Below are 25481 nucleotides of genomic sequence, written 5' to 3' on the forward strand. Positions count from 1 at the left end.
CGTCTGAGCATACCCAGCCCACTCGGGGTGAAAACTGCAAAAAACACAGTTGATGGACAGAATGCAGAACAATGTCTTACATTCACCCCAGTACAAAGATCTGGGCCTAAATCCATCGTTTTATTGCACTCCACACCACCCTAGGTCAGACACTGGCTATATGCAAATCAGCCTTGACCCTGTGCCTCATGGGAACAGTCCAGCCCGAACTACCAAGCCATGTCTTTCCTAGACCGGAATCAAGCATCCAAGGACCGGTTTCTGGCTATCAGCCTTCTTCAGCCTGGATAGCTTGACTCCAGTGATGTGGAGAGCCTGGGACTCACGTCTGAGCATACCCAGCCCACTCGGGGTGAAAATTGCAAAAAACACAGTTGATGGACAAAATGCAGAACAATGTCTTACATTCACCCCAGTACAAAGATCTGGGCCTAAATCCATCGTTTCTTTGCACTCCACACCACCCTAGGTCAAACACTGGCTATATGCAAATCAGCCTTGACCCCGTGCCTCATGGGAACAGTCCAGCCCGAACTACCAAGCCATGTCTTTCCTAGACCGGAATCAAGCATCCAAGGACGGCTTGAATGCCAGAAACCGGTCCTCTGGAGCTTGTTTCCGGTCCTGGAAAGACATGGCTTGGCAGTTCGGGCTGGACTGTTCCCATGAGGCACAGGGTCAGACTGATTTGCATATAGCCATGTCTGAACTGGGGTGGCAGAGTGGGCTAAAGAACGGTGATGGATTAAACCCAGATCTATTGACTGGGTGTGAGTGTTTGATTGATTCAGATGCTCCGTCCAGCACCACCCCCATTTGTACCGCTTTTGGCCGCAATAAGTGTGGCAGGGTATGCTCAGACGTGAGTCCCTTGCTCACTTTGCCACTGGATTCAAGCAAGCCGGGCTGAAGACGGCTGGAATGCCAGAAACTGGTCCTCGGAAGCTTGTTTCCGGTCCAGGGAAGACATGGCTTGGCAGTTCGGGCTGGACTGTTCCCATGAGGCACAGGGTCAGACTGATTTGCATATAGCCATGTCTGGACTGGGGTGGCAGAGTGGGCTAAAGAACGGTGATGGATTAAACCCAGACCTATTGCCTGGGTGTGAGTGTTTGATTGATTCAGATGCTCCGTCCATCACCACCCCCTTTTGTACCACTTTTGGCCGCAATAAGTGTGGCAGGGTATGCTCAGACGTGAGTCCCTTGCTCACTTTGCCACTGAATTCAAGCAAGCCGGGCTGAAGACGGCTGGAATGCCAGAAACCGGTCCTCGGAAGCTTGTTTCCGGTCCAGGGAAGACATGGCTTGGCAGTTCGGGCTGGACTGTTCCCATGAGGCACAGGGTCAGACTGATTTGGATATAGCCATGTCTGAACTGGGGTGGCAGAGTGGGCTAAAGAACGGTGATGGATTAAACCCAGATCTATCGATTGGGTGTGAGTGTTTGATTGATTCAGATGCTCCGTCCATCACCACTCCTTTTTGTACCGCTTTTGGCCGCCATAAGTGTGGCAGGGTATGCTCAGACGTGAGTCCCTTGCTCACTTTGCCACTGGATTCAAGCAAGCCGGGCTGAAGACGGCTGGAATGCCAGAAACCGGTCCTCGGAAGCTTGTTTCCGGTCCAGGGAAGACATGGCTTGGCAGTTCGGGCTGGACTGTTCCCATGAGGCACAGGGTCAGACTGATTTGCATATAGCCATGTCTGAACTGGGGTGGCAGAGTGGGCTAAAGAACGGTGATGGATTAAACCCAGATCTATTGACTGGGTGTGAGTGTTTGATTGATTCAGATGCTCCGTCCATGACCACCCCCTTTTGTACCGTAAGATAAACTTATAGCAGCAGCACCGGTCAAAGCCCACAAGATTGTGCTACAAGCACCTAGGAATGCAAGGAACACAAGATTACGACTGGAATTGGGCCTCTGCAGACCCGAACTGGCCCTCCAGGGAGATCTAATAAAATACTATATCAAAGTCCTCAAAGCACAGCACAACTCTCTCAAACACCATCTTGTAACAATTTTCAGAGAAGAGGACTACCCCTTAATTTCCAAGCTGGGTAAAGCAACAGAGACCCTAAACATAGATTCCAACAGTCTGTCCCTAACAGACATCCCGCTTCGGCTTGGTCAAACATCATAAGACGGCAGGTCCGCTCCATTTCGTACAATAAGGATCTAACTGCAGTCCGACACAACACCTATACGAAGGCATATGACGAATCGTACATCTTGGGGAAAGCCCAACCATACCTAAGTAAAGCACTAGGGCCCAGGCATGCAAAAAAATCCTTTTTATGAGGCTAACGTCACTTAGAATTGGGGACTTCAATCCAGCATGGGCACGAACAGATGGAGCCGTTTCATGCCAACTATGCAATTACCAACGGGAATCTTGGCTCCACTTACTATGCTGTTGCCCCAAACTCACTTGTGAGCAACAGAGGCTGCTTCGTCCCATTTTCAGAGCTCTTGGCATTAGAACTTGCAAGGAGGCATCAGACTAGTGCTTTTCAGAATTAAAAACACACCACCTGGCAAGAGCAGCAAAATGTACTTACCAGATTGGTCAAGCACTGGACGCTAGAGTATAATCATTTCCTGCCCATGAAAGTCAGAGCCAGATTAATGCGCCATCAAGGTGTCACTGTAACATTCATGAGCAAAGAAGACCTTGGCCGCCACCTCAAGTACTATGACTGGAACATCGCCACATTAAAATTAAGCTCCTGGACTAAAGGCAGAAAGTTCCTTGCAACAAAAGTTTGAGTGATGGAAACTGTGTTTTTAAATTTCACAGGAGATCATGGGAGGGCGGGGACGGGTGGGAGAGTAAGGGGGTTTGGGTTTTAATTCTAGCTTTCACTGTAATGGTTTTAAATAATTGAACGGTCAATAATAAAATCAATCAATCACTTAACCGACCCAATAGAAATGTCATGCCGAAAATCGGGTGCGGTTTTCACTCTGGTCCACCATATCACGCGGCCAATCTGATAGCGAGTTCTACTTAACCATTCAAGAGTGGTTCATTGTGCTCTCAACTCTAATATCGCCTCCTGTCAGGTGAAAGCTTGGTCAAGCCTAGATTTAGCATAATAGTCATGCAGAAAACCGAAAGAGGTTTTCACTCTGGTCCCCCTTATCATGCGGCCAATAAGAGAGCGAGTTCTACTCAACCAATTCAAACCGATCATCTGGTCCGCCATATCACCCTGCCAGTCAGAGAGCGAGTTTCACTCAACCATTCACGAGCGGTTCAGTGTGCTCTCAACTCTAATACATCCTCCTATCAGGTGAAAGCTTGGTCAATCCTAGACTTAGCTTAATAGTCATGTAGAAAACTAATAGAGGTTTTCACTCAGGTCCGCCCAATCACCCAGCCAATCAGAGGACAAGTTCCACACCACCACTGTGAGGGCGGTTAAGTGAGCTCTCCCACCTAAATATCTTATCCTACCATGTACAAACTCAATCAGTCCCACGTTCAGCATAAATGCAGGAAACCGGTAAGGGTTTCATTCAGAAACTCCGCGTAATATTTCCAATCACTTAAATGTTCGAAAACAATGCTCGCATTCGGAGGCCAGGTACCGTGTGTACAGCATCTGCATTACAGTTACAAGACGTCATTTCTGCCTGTTTTAAAAGCCAATCCTGAGAATTGTGATTCTGGTCTTTTTTCCAAAAATGCTAACAAACCAACGTAAGTTTCCATATAAGTTATTTATACTTGAAAGTGGCAAAGCGTTATTTCCAATGTAGAACAAAGCTGATCTAAATTAAATAAATTCCAAAAACCCTAATTCCTTAATAGAAGTAATTAATTCCAATTATCCGATGGGCAAATATAAAGAAAAATGATAAACCGAAGCAGAGCCAGACAAAGTCACATGTATAATAGCTCCATGACCTGAAATACCTACGAATTAATGCAAAACGCAAATCATATTTCAAAAAGACAGTCCAAGTAAAAGTAAAAACCCTTGGAAGAAGCTAGAAAACGAGCTGTCAATATCATACAAGGTCCCACACAGATAACCTAGGATATTACATAGTATATTTAAGTCAACTTTATCAAAAATTGATATATGTTCTAATAACAACAGAATCAAAGATACTGAAAGTGAACAGCCATAAATCTATTGAAGCATAGTACCCAATAAAATCCAAAATTAGGGGAGTACTGCCAAGCTATGTGCTCTATATAAGAAGCTCCATAGGTGTGTGAAAAACTGTGTTAACTGTATCATTTCAAGCTCGTTATTTGCACCAAAACAAGCAACCTATGTGTTCCAAATGTGAGACACCATAGGCATAATGGGATAAATATTAGCAGTAGCATTAAAGTTCATCTATCATGCTAAATGCCATATCATCATTGCTTCCCTAAAGGCTATAATCACCATTCAATCGATCATAAACTGTTATGGGGTCAAGTTATTCAACTGAATGTATTTAGAATGTGAATTGAATGAGGTTTTGTGTGGGTACTGAAGTATTTTCTTCCATTCAGCATCATTATATGGACGTGCCAAGTCTTCCTCTGTCTTGGTTCATAGGGGAAATTCTGGACAGATCCCAGTGACTGAGATGCTCCCAGCAGAGCCTGTCCTAAGATGTTTGGACCCCGGGCAGAAAAGGAATGAGTGAGGTCCCCTAATTTGCATACAGCTTGAAATCACAGAAAATGACATCATAGGAAATGCCATCATTTGGCTATTTTTGAGCGACTTTGCAAGAAGCAACTTTCTTGGTGTGGGTATCAATAAAACAAAAACATAAATATTAAAACTAATAAAATAAGCACATATATTTTTAATTTCAATTAACAGAAAATACACTGAATGGAAAGATTTGGCCTAGGTCTCTCCAAAACTGATAAGTTCAATCAAATGTTAACAATTTCTTTCCAGATTAGTGCATTAGATATGTTTATGTGTATGTGGTCTTTATATAGCGCAAGCCAAGCTGCTAAGCACTGTACAGGCTTCACACAGTCAACATGTGATAGGAGGCGTAGATGGTTTTGGATCATGAATGCTAAAACTTGAATATTCGCTGTTCCCTAAATTGGAGTTGACTTTGGGCTGTCCGGATGGATATGGGAATAACATTCCAAATCCTAGGGGCATAGATGGGAAAGGCCTTTTTATTGGTTTTTCTCTTTTAAGCATATTGTCATATTGTCAACTCCCGTCTGAAGGTGTCCTTGCTGTGGGTATGTGAAAAGCCACTGGAGATGGCAAGCTTGTCATCCAAGAATGCAGGGGTGTCAGTTGTATAGTGCAAACCTAGCTGAAAGCAGCTAAGCCCAGTACAGGGTAAATGACAAGCATAAAGTCAAGGTGTAATGGGAAAGGTAGCTGGTTTGTGGACTGTTAACATATTGTGATAGCTTTGCAGATAATGCAACTGAGCTTGAAGATGGTGTGGGCCAGCAAGGAGGACATGTGGAGTTTCATCAGAGTGCTATGATGTGGTCATATTTCTTCCTGCCTAGTGAGGTGTGTTAGAGCATGTAGAATGCCCTTAAGGGGTCAGTGTGGATTAAAATTCCAAGATGGTTTCCCAGATACCCAGTGCAAGATAGGATATGAAAGCAAATAAAACAGTTAAAAATAGCTTGACTCCTAATAAAGGCATCACCCTACAACACCCCTATCAACATCCTCTGAAGTCTTTAAATGTTCTGATACTAATAATTAGTATACACTTACCTGGTTCCAGAGTGCATTTTATTTTGCAAATTAGCATGATGCAAATTCATATTTGAGATACATTTCTTCTCGTTTGATTTCTCATTATTTTGCACAAATCCTGGAAAGCACAAGTTTAAATGCAATTTAATTAATGTTGAGGCCACTAACCAGAGCCTCACAATTCTGGACTATGGCAGCAAGGCCCATTAGAGAGAGACCAGGCCCTTGTGGTGTGTCTGGACAGTGTTTTACTATCATGGACAGTATTTTCATGTCTAAAACAGAGCAAAAAAGCAAACATTCCCAATAGAACTTCTGTGGATATAACTATATAGAACCAAATATTCGTGCCTCATCAGCTTAGTAAAATCTCTCATAATGGAAGAGCACAAAATATAAAGACAAATGGTGTAAGCAGAGATCTCAAATTGGGGTGAGGCTCCCCTCGTTAACCTCAATGTATCATGGGGGTATCAGCCTCTGCAGTGGCTGAGATTAATTCAAGCATGCCATCCTTCACTTTTTGTATACTTTAATGAGTCTCCCTCAGTGGGACGGGTATGCCCAGACGTGGGTCCTGTTCACACTGTGTCACTGAAACCAAGCTATACATGCCTGATGATACCTAACTAGGGCAGCACCTGTCCTGGGTTGCTTGCGTTCTGGGTCAGGAAGGACCTGGCCTGGTAGTTCGATCTGGACTGTTCCCATGAGAAGCAGGGTCAAGGCTGATTTGCATAGGGCTGGGTCCAAACTGAGGTGGCATGGTGTGCAAGTAAAGATGGGGTGGAATGCAGCCTGAGTAGTTACCAGTTGCTGGGATTAATTCAAGCATTCCATCCCTCACTTTTTGTCTACTTTTTTTGTGGACAGTAAAATACAGCCATAATTTGAGTGCATTAGACCCATAACCCCACAAGGCCATGGTCCCAATGCACTTGCTGCACTGTTGATAGCTATGCCCTTCAGAGGAACCTCTTGACCTGGACCGTGCAGCCATGGACCAGTGCTGCTGTGCCAGAACTCAGGCTTCCTTGGGCCTCTCCAGATCTTCGCAGATCTGGATCATGTCTGCCCGGTATATGAGAAAAGGGACAAGTGGCATAGTAATGTAACCATGGGCCCTGATTCAAGAAAATGATGCGCAATAATCTGGGTACATTGGGTCCCTAACATCCATAAGCCCTAGTGCCACTACACTTGCTGCACTACTGATAGCTGCACCCTGGAGAGATGCCCCCAATGAACCTCACAGCCATACGCCTGCTCTGCTAAGTTCATGGAGTGGCGCCTCCTCCACTGAGTGTCCAACCATGTCCGGCTGCAATGCCCAGGGGAGGGAGGGAAGGCCTCTCCCAGGCCTCACAGCTCTGGATCATGGCTTCAATGCCCATGATAGAGAAGCAAGTAGCACAGCAATGGTGCCACGGTGCAAAGTAAATACTTCCCCTCACTCTTGTCCACTTGCTGCATAGTAAATAATGTCATCATTAGGAACATTGGGCACTTAATATCCTTGGGTCCAGTGCCACTGCACCTGCTGCCCTAGTGATGGCTATGCCCCTGACTGACAGCTATGCCTAGGCAGAAAGGAAATGTTTTAGTCCCCTCTAATTTTCATGCAACATGAAGTCACAGAAAATGACATCATAAGATATGGACCTTGACATCAACCTATGCAGTAGAGCCATGGTACAGAGCTGTGACACAGTTTCAATGGGGCCTAAGGAGGGGTCCACACAAGGCTCTCTCCCTCACCTCCTGCACCTCTTAGACCTGGTGTAGCGCTGAGAGGATTAGGGGAGGGAGCCCACTAGCCCATGGGCCTCGCAGCACGTAAGCATGGTTACAAGACCCAGGGGAGAGAGGCCCGTCTCATGGTCTGGCAATGCTACACCATGGATAACACAAGTAGATGATGGACCGAGCGCTGAAACTTTTCAGACACTCACCCCAGTCACAGATCTGGGTTCAATCCATCATCGTTCTTTAACTCATTTCGCCGCCCCAGTTCAGACCCAGCCATATGCAACTCAGTCTTGACCCTATTCCTCATCGGAATAGTTTTATGCCAGGCCTTCCATGGACCGGAAACAAGCAACACTCCTCGTCAGCCAGGCTAGCTTGAATCCAGTGGCAAAGTGGGCAAGGGACCCACGTCTGGCCGTCCCCTGCCAACTAAGGGCGAACAAAGCAAGCACAAGTAGATGATGTACGGATGCCGTAGCAATATCTGGATTTCTAAATCATCGTACAGTCATTGGGTTGTAAATCTCCCATAGGTATGCTCTGTTTTTATCCCCATCTCCTTCCTTAGTTCCATATCCCCGCCTTCTAGCCCCTTCTTCTTGTATAATGTTTCTCTTGTTTGCATGTGAAATATCCATCTGAGGGCACATTGTTGATGACGCTCTATATGAGTAAACATCTTAGCTTGATAATTGATCGGGCACGACAGCGACAAAAAAGTTTATATTAATCAGGGCTTGAAGTAAGGATGTGTGCATGGACAGGATACATTGTTTCACCCTTACAGAAAGAAAGAAATAGTATTTTTGCCCAAATTAGCTTTCATACACATTCCTGTCTTTCAATACGCAGATGAGATTGTGTTTTTGGATTGCACTTAAATTGGTCTTCAAAGAGCCCTGACTTGCATTCATCATTATAATAACTGTAATGATCGCGCATAAAACCTAAATGCCTGGAGCAATGATGGAGAAAGGGTGAATCAGGGTAATGCATACCATTGGAAACATAAGGAGATGATGGACGGAGCGCTGACACTTTTCAGACACTCACCCCCAGTCACTATTATATCTGGTTTGAATCCATCATCATTCTTTAGCTCACTTCGTCACACCAGTTCAGACCCAGCCATCCCACTCACCCTAAGTGTCCAAGGGAATGCCCAGACGTGGGTCCATTGCTCACTGTACCACCTGATTCAAGCCAGCCTGGCTTATGAGGGGTGAGTCCCTGAAACCGGCCCCAGGATGCTTGTTTCCAGTCCAGGGGGGACCTGGCCTGGCAGTTCGGGCTGGACTGTTCCCATGAGGAACAGGGTCAAGACTGATTTGCATATGGCTAGGTCGATACTGGGTGGCATAGTGAGCAAAACAATGATAGATTAAACCCACATCAGTGACTGGGGGCACCCCGTCCATCATTTTGTTGTGTTTGCTAATGCATATGATTACTAGGTTGTGTGGCTGTATGAGAAACTATACCACAAAGTCCAATAAGCTTTAATGCTTGATAGAGTGAAGTACTTATAACTTAACTTGCAGAAATTGTATTACAGCTTACATAGTCCAACTGGCTCCTTGATTTAAGATCTTATTAGAGAAAAATGTATTACATATGACTCTCCAACAATTGGGGCAAAATTAACTCCTAGGCTTGACAAAAAATTCTCTCAGCATTACAGCTATTTTGGGGCTACCTAAAAGCACCCCCACCTCTCAACTCGATTTAGAATTCAGAATGATGAGTTTAGTTTCTGAAGTACTGCTACAGGCTGAAGAGCTCTTAGGTTGGTAATCTAAAGAATTACATTAGGGATGAACTAAGCAATCATCCTATATCACACCCCCTCCATAACACCTCAATGGTTTTTTTCCAATTTGCAGAGAATAATAACTTCATGGGACCTGGTGAAAAAATGGCAAGATGAAAATTTATTTTTTATTTATTTATTTTAGAAGTTTTATATAGCGCTAGCTGGACCCGAGTGCTTCACAGCATGTACAATTATGTGCAAATATACAATACAAATATTATGGTAGAACATGAGGGTTCGAGCTGGGTATAGATCAGACAAAGGAGCGAACAAGCAAGGAGCGAGTAGGGTGTCGATGAATCAAGACGAGCATCCAAGAGGTTTCTTTGTTCAAACAGGACGGTTGACCAAGAAGTTTTCTAGATCCGAGTCAGTGTCGACAGTACTAAAATTACAGTAAGATGTAGAACCGTCTCAGGTGATTCCTTTGCTCTTATCGTTTCGCTCGAGGGCGGTCTAGGAAGAGGACTTTGAGCAGGTTCTTGAATTTAGGGAAGGAGGGGATCAGTCTGATGTGGGGCGGATGGAGTTCCTGATTTTTGGGGCGTTTCCAGCGAAAGATTCAGCTGTGGTTTTTTGCTTACAAGTTTTTAGTGGGATGAGTAGTAGAGTGTTGGAGCTCCTAAGGTTCCTGGACTGGCTGGCCCTTTTGAGTTTGGCGGCCAAGTATTCCGGTTTGCCTGTGTGCAGGGCTTTATGCGTGAGGCAGGCTGTTCTGAAGCTGGCTCGCAATTCAATTGGGAGCCATTTACGTTCCCTGAGTGCAGGAGAGATGTGATCGAAATTTCTTAGTTCCTGTGACCATTCTTGCTGCAGCATTGAAGGTTGTTTTCAGGGGGGCTGGGTGCGATTTTGCTGTCCTGGTCAGGGCTGCGATCCCATAGTCAATTCTGGAGAGCACCACTGCTTGAGTGGCTTGTTGAAGATCCTTCAGGGGAAGGAAGGGTTTTATTTTGTACAGTATTTTCAGGTTGAGAAAAGCACTTTTGGCGGTTCTTGTAATGTGTTTTTTCATGTCCAGTTTCGGGTCTAGGGTGATACCTAGAGATTTTACCGCGTCCACCCAGGTGAGGGTACCATTGAGGGCGTCAATAGCTTTGAGCCATTCTTCAATTTGGGGGTTTTCGTCTCTGTTGGAGATGAGGAGGACTTCCATTTTCTCTTGATTGAGTTTAAGGTGGTTGATTGTGAGCCAGTGTTTAACCTCTTTGAGCGTGACATTTAGTCTCTGGATGTCGTCAATGGAAGTGGTTTCCAGATATAGCTGCGTATCATTCGCATATAAGTGGAAAGGGATGTTAGAATTCCTGAGTAGGGTGGTAAGGGGTTCCATGTAAATGCTGAAAAGCTGAGGGGAGAGCACTGACCCTTGTGGGACACCTCTATTGACGGGGTGGGGGTCGGACTCAAAGCTTTTAATTTTTATTTGAATTATAGTTCCAAACAACAGCGGACACAGTGACCACATTTCCCTATGATGTTCTCTTGTTGTGTATCGCAATAGTCAATCTGGTTGAGTGTGCACAAAACTACTCCAGCACTTACCGTCGTTGAGTGCCAACTGCTGTGCAGAGAAATGAAGAAGCCAAACTTTTGGAGTGGTGCACCGCTCGATATTGAGACTGGTGGTAGTCAATGAATCAATAAGTCTTATGGTAATAAAGTCTTGAATAATCCTTTATTTTCACAAAATTGCCAGCCAACGCGTTACATTCATGGAAATGAACTTCTTCAGGGCATGAGTCCCCTTTTCCCAGGTGACTAAATGGAATTAGGTGGTTGTAGTATGAGCTGCACAGGCCACCTTTGTAAGGGCCGGTGTACATTGAATCTGAGCGCAAAGCGAGGTGATGAGCTGTCCACTTCTATGATAAGAGTGGTCATTTGAGGGAGTCAATGGCTTAGAGCCATTCTTCAATTTAGGGTTTTTTGTCTCTGTTGGAGATGAGGAGTACTTCCGTTTTCTCTTGATTGAGTTTTAGGTGGTTGATTGTGAGCCAGTGTTGAACCTCTTTTAGCGTGACATTTAATCTCTGAATGTCGTCAATGGAAGTGGTTTCCAGATATAGCTGCGTATCATCCACATATAACTGGAAAGGGATGTTAGAATTCCTGAGTAGTGTAGTAAGGGGTTCCATGTAAATGTTGAAAAGCTGAGGGGAGAGCACTGACCCTTGTGGGACACCTCTATTGACGGGGTGGGGGTCGGACTCAAAGCTTTTAATTTTTATTCTTTGTGAGCGGTTGTGGAGAAAGGAAGAGAACCACTGGAGGACCGTCTTTTCAAGACCAGCTCTTTCTTGTAGAACTTGAGGAGTAGAGTGTGATCGACTGTATCGAATGTGGCAGATAAGTCTAGGAGGATGAGAAGGCCGCATTGGTCTGAGTCAAGTGACTTGTGTAGATCGTCTATGACATTGAGGATTGCGGTTTCGGTGCTGCAGCCTTTTCTGAAGCCCGATTGATGGGGGTCTAGGAGATTGATGTTATCCAGGTGTTGGGTCAGCTGAGGGAGTACATATCTTTCCAGGATTTTGGACAGAAGAGGTAAGTTCGATACAGATCTAAAGCTGTTCATATCCCCAGTGTCTAGCCTTGTTTTTTTCAATAGTGGCGTGACTTGGCCTACTTTGAGGCAGTCTGGGTCGATTCTGGAGCTCAGTGAGCTGTTAATGATCTTGCACCATAGTGGTGCTAAGATGAGCTTCAGGTCCTTGGCCAGGCATGGGGGAAGCTGATCTTGGGCTTGGGATGAGATTTTAGCATTGGAGATTAGATTGACTATCTCTGCTTCCTGAATGGGGATGAAGGCGGACCAGTGTTTTGGGGGGTTCACGTGAGCGTTATCCTTAGTTTCAGATGCCTTGATCTCGGTGGAGGGGGAGAGATCTGGGCCAAGAGAGAGAGAGATCTTGATGATTTTGTCATTGAAAAAGACGGCGAAGTTGTCACATTGTTATTTGCATGCCAATATTGAGGATGTCGTAGGCTTGGATGTTCGATTCCAGATGATATTGATGAGTTCTTTGGGTCGTTTTTTTGTGATGTCTAGAGCAGAACAGAAGAAAGCTGTCTTTTTGTTCTTAATGTGCTTTTTGTAATTCCTGCGGGCTGCATTGAGTTGATCACCATGGAGGATGGAAGGATTGTTCCTCCAGATTCTTTCTGAGGCTCTAAGATGTCTTCTTTCTTCATTAATGTCTGTGGTGAACTATGATCTGGAAGGGGTGATACTGGATTTTTTTAGTTTCAGGGGGGCAAGGTGGTCCAGTATGAGCGTCATATTGGAGTTGTAGAGAGTGGTGAGTTCGGTAGTTGAGAGGTGATCAGTAGTGGTGGGAGGAGCGAGCTTATTCTTTCTTCTAGGTCAGCCCGAGGGATCGGTTGATGTAGAAAAGAATGATGTGGTGGTCTAACCAGTCAACGGGAATGATATGGTCGATGGTGATTGAGTTGCTTTCGGTAATGATTGCGTCTAGGATTGCCCCTCTATGGTGTGTTTCTTCTGAGCAATGTTGGGTCAGATTATTTTCTAGAATGAGTGGGTTTTTTGTTTCATTCCATCTTAGATTGAGGTCACCGAGAATTATGCTGTTAGAGTTGCTGAGTGCGCAATGGGCATCAGGTCCGAGAGGTGTTCCCCAAATTTATTGGAGTTGCCTGGGGGTGGTACAGGAGATGGCAAAGTAATGGCCTGTTAGCTCATGTCTTGATGTTTACTGAGAGACACTCAAAGGAGCTCTACAGGCAGGAGGTAATTTCCGAGATGGAGATGTTACTCTTGTGAATAATTGCTATGCCTCTGCCCCTATGCACTTGTCTATCTTTGTTAATCATTGTGAATCCAGGAGGCACCAGCTTGTCCATGCTGGGGTAAGAGAGATTGTTTAGCTAGGTCTCCGTGATGAAAGCTATATCTAAATCATGGGAGAGGATGGCTTCTGCTAGTTCTGTTGTATGTTTAGAGGCAGATCTGCAGTTTACGAGCATTAATTTAATGGGGGGACCTTCTTAGTTCCTGTTCTTGGCAGGTTGGGCTCTAGGTAGGGAGGTTAGGTGAGCAGGGGGTCTAGGGACTCTTGGAGGGGGTTGTTCCCTTCCAACTCCCGTAATTACTTGGATCGTGGATTCGGGGGAGTAGTTCCAAGGGGGGTCATAAGTTAAGGCAAGTAGTGTCGCTTCCTGGGAGGAAAGTGTGGATTTGGGGGAGGAGTTCCAAGGGAGGTCATAGGATGAGGCAAGTAGTGTCGCTTCCTGAGGGGAAAGTGTGGATTTTGCTCTTCTGGGTCTTTCTGAGCGAATCTCTTTCCCGATTTGTTGGTCGAGGGTCGGGATCTGGGGGGGACATGAGGCCCACTGGTGGGCGGTACTTTACTCCTTCTGGGCTGGGAGGGAGTAGGCGGAGCGGCAGAGTGTTGAGTGGGCTTTCGGATTGTGGCCAGGGTGGATAGGGTTTCGTTCAAGCCTCGTATCAAGATTTCAAGCTGAGATTCTAGGAGGTTGAAGTGTTGCGTCATGTTATACATGGTGGGAGGAAGGGTGTCAGGGGTGGCAATGGCCGCGGGGGAGAGGGGTGGGGCCCAGTCATGTTGGTTAATGGGGGAGGAGCTGCCTGGATTGTTTCTGGGAGGGCTCCTGGGTAGGAGGAGTACTGGCTCAGGCCGAGAGTCATGCCTCGTTTGGCCTGGGGCGGGAAGGGGCTGTTATGGAGCGTTTAAAATTTTAGTCAGAAAAAGCGTCAGTAAAAACATATTATTGGAATCTTATGTTCACGGAGTGCCTTACTCTTACCATGTTACTCTCCGCCAACTTCCCAGTGTTACATGGGACAGAGGCTGAAACACGTGAGTAGAGTCAAGTTCATGAGGGTGAGATTCCTACTTGTTCCTTTGGCCGTTCCAATTAAGATGGTCTAAACTTGCCGTTCTTTTTAATCTGAGTGTGGGCACTGTGGAAGTATGTACAACAAAAGTGAGCCACAGCTAATTTTAGCTCAGAAAAGTTTTTTCTTGTCCATGTTACAGCGTCCAGATGGTTGATGGATGATACGGTCATCCACATCCTATCCTTCTTCACCTTTTCTCACACAATTTCAAGATTTGGACCAAAAAAATTACTTTCCCCTTTTTTCTTTTTTTTGTCATGAAAGTTACCGATGATGACAACGTGGGCCAACTGGTGAGTACCAACCAGTAGCTCTATGGGTGGTGCTTACGTGAGGTACTTTCTGACTTCTCACACCTTTTTTTTTCTTTGTAATTGATGTGAGTATGTGTGTGGTGGGTTGACAAACTTTAAACGTTTAGAATAAAGAACACTTAAAGTTGGGCACGACTGATAAGCAAGCATAGCGTGACTGAAGAGTACATATATATAAGATATATATATATATCGCTACCCCCTTTCTTTTGTTAATGTAACATTGAAAGGCTATAGTGTTCTATGTAACCAGGTTCTTGGTGAATGAATACTGAAATAGTGCCAAAGCATGATAACGACCATGAAGTACAAAGGCTATAGAGGATTTGGCCATCATAATGAGACATTAGAGTACATAATAGGCCATAACAAGTCCCTTTCTGCTCAATTTGCTTAGAACATTTTTTAAAAAATAGGAAAGATGCTTACTGAGTTCCTATTGAAATCCCAAAAAAACAGAATTGCACTAAAGACACCAAGGCTTCCAAAAAAAACAGGAGGCCAAAACCTACAAGACACCAGGAGATTCCAACACACTTTTCTTGCAAAACCAGGAAGCCAGTGCTTTCTACCCACTACCAGCACCTCCTGGCTCAACGTCGAAAAAGTTCTGGCTAAACCATTATCCCTAGCATCCCTTATGACTATTAGGAAAATCAAAACAGAACACACAGCTAGCATACTTTCATGCACAGTACAGGCACTATGCAAAGTCGACAACAAGCTATCAAACAAAATGCTTCACTCACACTTAGCCTTCCTATGGCACAACGAAAACCTGAAAGTACAAGGAAGAAAGCTATTCATTGAGAAATAGGGGCTAATGAGCATAGGGGACATTGGCACCCCCTCAGAACCTATACCCTTCTCCCGTGTCAAAACGGAGTTCGACCTCAATGAAATGGTCTTCTTTTACTTTTTATAAATCAAATCACTCATATCCAGACTTAAACTACCAACTTATCCAGACCTCCCAAAGACCCTAATTACTTACAGCAAAGGGCACCACTTGTCTTCCAAACTATACGCTCTCCTTTCCCCCACTAAATCTGTGCTTACCAAACCCATCCAGGCTAAATGGGAATCCCTACTGGCTGACTCTAGTTAATCCCATGTGACAGCATCAGACTGGTCGTCCATTTGGGATAACCTTACCACCAACAACTAATCCCCTCACTGACACAATGCCGCAATTGGATTCCACTGGACATCAGCCAAACTTTATAATCTAGGCCTACACTACTCTGACACCTGCTGGACTTGCGAGAAGGAAATAGGGGACTTGAGAGGCATGCTTGGGGAATGCTCCTTCACTAAAAAGTTCCAGAAGGATATCAGTGACACTATATCACAAATTTTTCACATAAAGTGGACTCCAGGCATAGCAGCCATTACACTAGGTATACTTCGACCGGAAGTAAAACAAGCACTGAATAAAGACAAACAAATCTTATGGGATATACTAGTCACAACTGGTTTCAAAGTCATCCTCTCTGAGTAGAAGTACTCATCCAAATTGTCCTCCCACACCTGGTGGGAATAGGTTCACTTTACCAGAACCACAATTAACTCACTGAATACATATCTTAAATCCTCACCACAGATTAAAGGGAAAATCTGGACTAAACTGGACAACTATATATCAAAGTATCCCCAAATATCCAAGTTAGGGACTCTCCCACCCACTTCCCCATCCCCATCTCTCCTATATGCCTTCCATTCTACTCCCCAGTGCCTCACCCCTCATCCCTGACAACTTCTGATTTCACTTTCTTCTTCCCTTTCTCTTTCCGCCTCTCTATCCTCTCTCAATCCACAACCATCACCATACAAACAAGATACTGTACTGTCCTCTTATTAGCAACCAACCCAATCCATTCACCACACCAACACAAATCAACGGATTCTCAACCAATACACTCACAGCTCCTACCCTCTGAGATGTAACTTTTATTGTTTACGTACTATATTGTTGTCTCTCACTCAAATTATCAGTATCACTCCCTGGATGGATTTCTCTATATGTGTTTTCTTTCCTGTATTTCCTGTACGCATAAAATCTAATAAAACATTTCTGAAATAAAAAAAGGCAATTTATACTTCCTTGTTTTTACTAAGGGTGGGAAGAGCTCGCATGGTTTCACTCTGCAGAATTCTGCAGAGGTGGGATAAAATTAGAAAAACTATAACACTTGCTGTTTGTCAACTAGTTGTGGTCCCTAAGTTAGTATGAACCCCTGTGGCCTTTACCTTCTAAAATGGCACCAGTGACATCCTGTTTACTACCGAATCACTGATTCTGATCATTAAAATTTTATGAAAGGACAAAGATAGGTGCACGGTTCAGAGAAAGCTCTGGTGAAAACAGGTTGATGTCTCACAAAAAGGGAAAAAAGGGCGAGGAACTGGATTATTGATTCACAGGCCTGGAAATGCTGTCTGAATTATCTGAGGAAATTTAGAACAAGGGCCTTGAACTGACATAGGCCCATGGCAGTGCGTGATGTGTGTCACAGTACCACGTTGCTGCACAGGGATGGGGTATGCACTGCTTTTGCTCTTCTCTTGTATGATGGTGGCAGCAAGGATCCTAAATCCAAGACAATGATCAAGTTGTTATGTCTCAGAGTCAATTTCGGAAACGTTGTCTAGCTCAAATTACAAAAGCAACACATGCATTGGGGATAATAATAAAATTAATTGGAGTTTCTTTTACCAATGTATTTATTTTGGAGTATTATAAAGCACTATGTCTTCTTACTTCAAAGCACTGAAACGTCTATAAGATGATGGTAGGATGGGTTCAGGGAGTGTTCATTTTTGGAATATATGTGCAAATCAGTGCACCTTCGAAAAGACTTCTGGTTGATACTTATGACGCATTAATTGCAGAGTGCCATTCACAATAACATTCACATATTACGTTAACGCTGCCATAAGCGTACCGCTGCTAGTTCTTGTTCCCGTTTCAAAGTGTTGGTCGAGCCAGATGGGTCCAATGATTGCACATTTACAAGCCTTCTCCTTTGGCAGATTTTGCAACTGGTATCAATCACTTTCCTTCTGGCTTTCTGCTCTCACTCTGACAGCATTCCAGGGACGCGCTTCTGTTTGTTTCACCTGCAGCTGTCCCAGGGCAACCACGGATGTGGACACAGCAAATGTCCAGATTTGTTACCTTCCCTGTTGGCCAGGTTTGGGAAGGCCTCCATAGGAGGACGACGAATCTCACAAATGGTGGGCGGCATTGAGATTCAAAGGTGCATCTCCGGGAGCACTCTCCGGTGTGTGGCACCACAAATTGAATGAACAACAACCATCCCCACCCTCCCCCCAGCAGGGCTGTAAAGTGACACACGCAGATGAAACCGCAAGTCACTATTTGGTAAGGGGTTCCTAATATTAAACTTTGGCTGACTGCTTCATAGAGCATGTTAAAGCCAGGCTGATTACTAGTGTCTGTGGGGGGGTCTGACGTGGCGGTCACATCCTGATGTAGGGGTGGGTGCTGGTAAACCTTGCTACGCAGCGGTGGGCTGAGTTTTTGCTGAACTCCAGGCTCCAACTGGAGCATGGAGTGGCAAACTGTGCAAACTCCACCGGTGGATCGGAGTACACTGTCCACACCTAGTTTTCACAGACTTGGTGTTCAAACAATCAAGTCAGCCCTATTGGTGAGTCTGCAAGGTACAGACTGACAACTTACTTGACACCTGATCAAATTTCTATATCTCACCATCATAGAGCTAAATAGATAAAATAGTCAGTTGCACTCAGTGAACTCTTGTGAGGAGTTATACTCTGGTGTGGTTATGATGTGGTTATGACCGAAATGTTTGGGCAACTTGCCAGTTAATTAATGCTCACTGTTAGACCTGACATCCTTGGCGTGGTTTTTCCCCCATCTTTTTGCCTCTGACTCATGTATTTTTGATGCTGTGCTGGATTTCGTTTTTGCTGGTTTAGATGCTTTGGACCCTCTGCCACTGCTGATCAGTGTCAGAGGGTAAGTGCTCCCTCTGTAAATTGTCATATTGATTGGGTATACCTGATTGGCATATTTGTGTCACCATGAAGTCCCTAGTAAAGTGCACTGTGTGTGCCAGGGCTGGTGATGACAGATGCTACTAGTGGGCCTGCAGCGCAGATTGCGCCACCCACATGAGTAGCCCTAAAATGATGTCTCGGGCCTGCCAGCGCAGGGCCTGTGTGCAGTCAGTGGACTGCCATGTCTGCCTGGCCAGTGTCCCCACTGGCTGGGCCTAACCCTTCCCTGTCTGTGCACACCAGTCACCCCTATGGAAGGCTCAAGGTACCCCCCTGGGCAGGGTGCAGTGCATGGATAAGGTAGAGCATGTACTGGTGCAGGTAACATGCTCTGGTAGTGAGCAGCAGCCATTTTGTGTGCTCACTGCTGTAAGGCTATCTTGCTCCATAGAGTAACATGGGGGAGGCTGGTCCCATTGGATCCCAGCCTATCTTCCCATAGGAACAAGATGGGACATAAGTGAAAGATATCCCTGAACTCAGAATTTAATAACACATCTTTTAGTAAGGGTTGTTTTTAAATTCTGTGTTTGAGAATGGCACTTTTAGAAAGTGGCTGTTCTCTTGTCTAAACCTTTCTGTGTGCCTGGGACTGTTTGTGGATTGACTGTCTGGGTTGAGGATGACAGGGTCTGCAGAGCCCCAGGGGGTTATCTGAGCCAGCCCCGTGGATGAAAGGCAGCATCTGCTGCCAGGGAAGTGGGAGGAGATAGCACCTGATAGTGAAGGGCTGTGACTGCCTAACCACAAAGCTGGCTCCACCTCCTGCTGAGCGACTGTCACCTCTATCCCTGGGACAGGGAGGAAGAAGGAAACCAGAAACACCCCAGACCCCCAGAACTGGTTTGGACCGGGCTCAGGGCCCCCTTTGCACAAAGACTTCAAAAGACTTCAAAGGACTTCAAAGCCTTTTTGGGGTATAAGAGAAGGACCCCTGACTACAGAAAATCAGATTCTACAATCAAGAGGAACCTCTGCCAGAAGAAGGACTGCTGAAGGAGCTGATGGAAGATTGCCTTGCTGTGTGCTTTAAGGGCTGACCTATCCTGCTGTCCAACTGAAGGAGAGGAGAAGAAAGGGACTTTGCTGTGTGCTGTGACCCTGCCTGATTGACCTAAGAAGACTTTGCTGTGTGCTGTGTCTTGCAACTGAATCTCCAAGGGCCTGAGAAGAGCTGGCCTCCTGTTTGGAACCCAGGGTTAAAGGTTCCTAAGCTTTGCCAAGAACTGCTGAAGAAATCGTGTGGTGACCTGCCCCAGCGTGTGTTTCCAATCTGCCAGCTGTGAGGACCGATCGCTGTGCTCATCGGCACAGATTCAGGGGTGAGGAGAGACCCGTGGTGTTTCCCTGTGTCCTGTATTCCCCCGTGTCGATCTGCTGGCGAGGAAGCAGGCTGACCACGATCTGCGGCCCGAAAACCTCTTGCCGCTAAATCACCATCGCGGCCTGGGGCCAGAAACACCCTTTGCAAGTTGCGTTCGTGACCGGGAGCTGCGGTAGCGGAGATCGAAGCCGCCGCGCTCCCATTGGCCACAGGAGTCGAGCCCCCTCACCGGCGCCGCGACGGGATTGGCCCGTGCCGTGCGCCGCCGCGTCACCGCCGAAGCTGTGCAGGGATTGGCCGCTCAGGACTCGTCATCGTGGGCTTGTCCCGGGAGCCGCACTGCCGTTGGCTGACTCCCGGGTGGTTGCGAGGGCTCGCCTTCAGAGCCGCGACCTGATTGGGCCATCAGCGAGGAGCTGCGTCCGAAGCACGACGAAGAGCCTTCACGGAGATGAGCCGTCCCCGCCGAGGAAACCGTGAGTGCCCCTGTGCCCCCGGCCTGCCATCCCAACTGCCGAGTGCCTGCATACTTCCCCCGCCGCTCGTTGGATTGCCGAGAGCGAGCGGGAGAGCAACCGGGACCGGCCGGGGCAAGGAGCGAGTGTGCTCTGTTAGGCGCGGGGCGCCTAAAGTCATCAGGAGTGCGAGGCTGTGCCGATCCGAAGGAAGGAGTCACAGAAGCACTCGGTGAGGCGCGATTGCCGCGCTGGGTGCCTATTTCTCATGGTGGCATATTTCTTCAACGTTGGCATTATTTAACTGCTCATTTTAAGAGCGTTTAAATTACAAGACTTTGGCATTGTTCCTTGCCCATTTGAAGAGCGTTTTCAATCACATAATATTGGCATATCTTTGTGCTGATTAGAGAGACTAGAGACTATATTCGTTTCTTTAGAAGAAGCTTCCTGGTGACAACAAGTGCAAACCTTAAGAATTAAGTGCAACAGTTTTATAACAAAGTATTCACCAGTGCAACCACTAAGATTATGTGCAACCTTTACCTGAAGAAGTAATTAATGTATATTGATGATTCTTGCTGCTGAAACTAGATAAAGTTATATATATTTTTATAAAATATACTTACCTGTGTGGTCTCAGTTTGTGGTGGATTGGGGATTATTGTTGTGTTGAGTGCAAATATTATACACATTGCCTTGGGGATAAGCCTGCCTGCTCGCGCCAAGCTACCTAGAGGAGAGCGGAGGTTATCTACTGTGTGTATTCCTTCACCCTGACTAGAAGCAAGGGTCCCTACTTGGTCTAAGGTACTTACCTCTGCCAACTAGAGACCCCCAGATCTAACACTCACTATATGGCCAGATTTACCAGAATGCTACGATTAGTTTCTTAAAGTAATCTTATTAGTTGTAAGGGTTCGTAGGACTTAATTGGATTTTAGGATTTATGTCTTAAATTTAATATTGGTGCACCAACAATTTTATTAAGTATACATATATGTATATTTCAGGTCAAATTAATAGGGACGTTTTTCATGGTCATCTTAATAATCAAAAAAAGTAAAGTGTTTATTTTTTCTTAGACAAGAATTAATTATAAGCAACAGCTTAATACAGTATGTTTGGGCCGCATATTTTGTACACCCATAAGTAAGTAAATCAGTATGTTGAGTCTGGCTAGTAGAAGTTTTAGATCGGTTTCTTTCATATTGCTTATTTGCACAAGTGCTTTTTGTTAATTTAGGAACTACCTTTTTTCTTGTGATCATGTTTTGGTTTACATTGACTCAATGGAAGCATTAAGCCACTAAGATTGTATATAAAACAAAAAAAAAAGATTGCCCAATGTGCTTGTGTGATGTTTTTACAATTTTTAAATTGATTTTAATTAATCGAACAAATAACGTTTATTACCTTGCCTTATCTTATCTCAACAACTAGATTCATCTTTCTATCCTTATTACTGCATGTTTAACATAGAATTCACCTATGCATGATGTTGTCAGAGTTACTAAAATGTTGAGTACATTTTAGTAAGACTATATATCTAATGTATTTTTAAAACCACTGTTGCATTTAAAAATTCTGGATCAAACAAATGCAAAGCAGAACTAATACTTTGTTGCCCTTTTATTCATTTCAAATTACTTTTGGCTAGTCTCTCACATGCACAATATTCTGTTGTTGATGTACACTAATTTCACGAAGTTTATCAGTGCCATGCTCTTCTTTTACATAGATTAAGATTGAGAAGGAGCTGAAGGGTATCTATAAACGCCTCTTTGAACCACTTCATGTACCTCCAGAATTGTTTCAGAGACTCACGGGCCAGTTCTGCAATATACAAACTTTACAAAAAGGACAGGCATATGCTGCTGAGGATAAAACATCTGTTGATGATCGCTTAAGTATCCTGTTGAAAGGAAAGTATGTGCTTGACAAACAAATGTATCTGATTGTAATCAGGATTATATATGAATGTATTAAATGTTCAGACCTGATAATAATGTATGATGAAGAGGCGTGTCTTACTCCACTTTTAGCTCTGAATTATTTATGAATTTCTAGAAATAAGAAATGCTTAATGAGGGAAGTAACGTTTTGTGAATGAGGTAGGTCAGTAAATATGTCACGATCCTGGAAATTCAAAAGTAATTGACATCTATTACAGAAGTAAGAAGAACTACTAATACAAAAATATATGTGACGTTTGCCCCATTACAGTCATACAAACGTATACCAATCTGATAACCTGTTCCAATAACTTTGGAAAGTAAAAAATCCAAGATGCTGTAGGAACCCATATTAGTATTATCTACTATTCAAAAGGACTCTTCAAATTGTCAACACTAAACTCCTCACCTTGATTCTCCTCACCTACAATTCTCGTCACCTACATTGTTCCCCTCTTCACTGGTATTGCTTCATTATTCCCAGCCTCATTCCTTTGTTTTGCTCAACTGCTTTCCTACAGTTTCTCCTTTCCTTCATATTCTGCCCCACTCACCTTCCCCTCTTCATCATTCTCCTCTTGTCTTTCCACTTCTCCTTTCATCTCCTCTTTTCAGCTTCTATTTTCCTTATTCCCCTTGTACCATCATCTATTTCCTTTCCCTATGTTTTGCCAAGTTCTGAGTTTTCTTTTTTAAGCATTGAAACTGATGTGAATGGACTGTACATTATAGATCACATTACAGGTAGATTTGTAACAGTAGCATGTTGAATATCATCATTAAAAAGTCCTGGTCATTTTTTTAAAGTAATATAGTCACATAGTTACTACAAGCTTCATTCATGTTCCTATATTTCTAGGGCTTATTTAATTTGCAATAACAAATAGTTTCCACAGTACAGGTCACTTCTTAATGAGAATTATCCCAAAGTTAAAGTTTTAAAGTGTTCTATATTTTAAACTAGTGCTACTTAATTCCAACTAAATCATCCAGAAAGACAACCAATATTTGCCTGAAGATTGTTGATTTGTCACTAATTTCTTCCAATTTTGCTTTTCCAGATTTTTGAGGATATTGGCACAAAGACTTATCAGTATGGGTCATCGTGGATGAACTTAACTCAATATCTTCTCTTTTTATTAGAATGAAAGTCTCGTACCGAGGTCATTTTCTGCATAATATTTATCCAAATGCCTATATAGATTCGCCAGAATTCCGATCAACACAGTTGAACCGGGGAGAAAAATTCCAGGTAAATCCTACATCAGGGATCTCTAACAAGCAGGTCAAAGATATTGGCATCTCGCCAACACCCTAGAAGTGAAGCTCAGCCAGTATGCCATCCTTGGGGTCTATGCACATTTAGGAAACTAGCTCTAGGATCCAAACTTACACTAGAAAGGCTGCATTATAATATGATATCAGCAGTGTATAAAACATTAGTAATACATGCACCCAACATGTTCCCAAAAATTAGAGAGGCATCGGATGTACGTGTATGTACATTGGAAGCCACAAACAGGGCAACAACATTGATGGCTCCAAAACGGATTGTCATGTCAACCACATTTAGACTGATACAGTTCCACTACCTGCACTGAATATATCACACTAGGCAAAGACTCTGGCATTTGTAGTGAGAGTCCTTTCGAAATTGCCTGTGATGTGAGACAGACAAAGGCACATTTCTGCACACAGTGTGGGAGTGATTAGTCATACAAAGATATTGGAAAGGCATTCATCACATTGACACCTCAAATTGCACCGCTCTACATTTTATAGGAATTAGGTATTAATAGATTTGAGCGGTTTTTTGTTGACCTGGGATTGATAGTGGCCAACAGGGATATTGTGCACAAATGTAGAGCAACTGGCACCCCAACAAATACAATCTGGAAGAAGTATGGACATGTGCAGAATAATGGAAATCTACTTCTGAAGAAAGAAGGTGCCCCCAATAACATCCAAATATGTGGGGGGAATAATTGGATTTACAAAATATTCTGCAGATAACACGCTGTTCACCTTGACCTGAGCCCATGGCGACGTGTAATGTGCCTCAATATACCTTTTAAATTATGGGCTGAAAGCTAACTTATGCAACAATAAGGTGCATGAACAGCCCGGGCACTGCATCAAAAGTTTTTTCGAAGACGACTGACATCAAAACATCCTCGCCCTTCAATTTATGGGCTCGAGACATTGCAAAGTGTTGTCATCAAAGGCACAGGCGGGTACTGTAACCTGGCATGAGGCCATTCTGGCCATCATGAATGAGAGTGCAGATCACCTTGGACATTCTGTTTGCTAGTGTCTTAGCAAGGACTTTTACTTTTGCATTAATAAGTGTTATTGGTTAGTTAGTAGGAGCTAGGGTCACAACGGGGGCTGCCTGCTTTCAAGATGACAGAAATAGTTGCTCCACGCATGTCATGGGGAAGGAAACCAGCAAGGCAAATCTCTTTCAGTAATGTGAGCAGGTGCAGTATCACAAGTAATGCATATTTCTTAAGAAATGTCATTGGGAAACCGTAGTCGTAAGTGGGTGTGCGCCAGGAAATGAAGTCCAAGATACTTTTGTTGTATAAAAAGTCTTTATTCCAAATTTGTATTTCTCATATGATAATAGAGCATTAGGCTCAGGCAACGCATTTCGTTTTCCCTTTGAGAACTTCATCAGGGCTCCGTCTGTGATTTTCTCACAGATGGACCCGTGGGACCATTGAACAAGGATCTTCTCTTTCGGGCTGGATTTAGCCTTAGAAAATGTCCTTGCATCCACCACAATAAATTGGAGCACCTACATGGGACTAATTCTTCATCATTTCTTACAAAGTTCTGCCACGCTTTACCTAAGCCCTGATGGAGTTCTCCAAGGGAGAACGAAACGCGTTGGCTGAGCCTAATGCTCTATTAGCATATGAGAAATACTAATTTGGAATAAAGACTTTTTATACAACAAAAGTATCTTGGTCTTCATTTCCTGGTGCACATCCACTTACGACTCAATTCCAGGATCTAGAACACAGAGACATCACGTAACAGCTGGTGCCAGGGTATCATTGCGCAGGACTGTTATGAATTTAGAAAACTTGTGTGAGGTGCAGAACCTACAGTCCGCTGTTGAAGCTCTTCCTGTCAGTAATGTCATTGGGAACCCGTTTGGGCCGGGCCTCCTGGCCAAGAGCATTTCCGATATTGTCTGTTGTATTTCTTCTGGTTTGATTGGGAGA

General features: G+C 44.4%; 1 protein-coding gene across 6 annotated transcripts in view; it reads left to right on the forward strand.

Moving 5' to 3' along the window:
- Positions 1-25481, forward strand: part of POPDC1 (popeye domain cAMP effector 1) — a 391499-nt gene that overhangs the window by 227187 nt on the left and 138831 nt on the right. For all 6 annotated transcript variants that reach the window (XM_086926710.1, XM_086926708.1, XM_086926711.1 and 3 more), the window contains 2 exons: positions 22035-22222; positions 23392-23500. In XM_086926710.1, coding sequence (XP_086782836.1) covers positions 22035-22222; positions 23392-23500 — 297 coding nt within the window. The remainder of the gene's footprint in view (positions 1-22034; positions 22223-23391; positions 23501-25481) is intronic.

The sequence above is a fragment of the Lissotriton vulgaris genome, chromosome 6 (assembly GCF_964263255.1).
Source record: "Lissotriton vulgaris chromosome 6, aLisVul1.2, whole genome shotgun sequence".
In the NCBI taxonomy this organism is placed as follows: Eukaryota; Metazoa; Chordata; class Amphibia; order Caudata; family Salamandridae; genus Lissotriton; species Lissotriton vulgaris.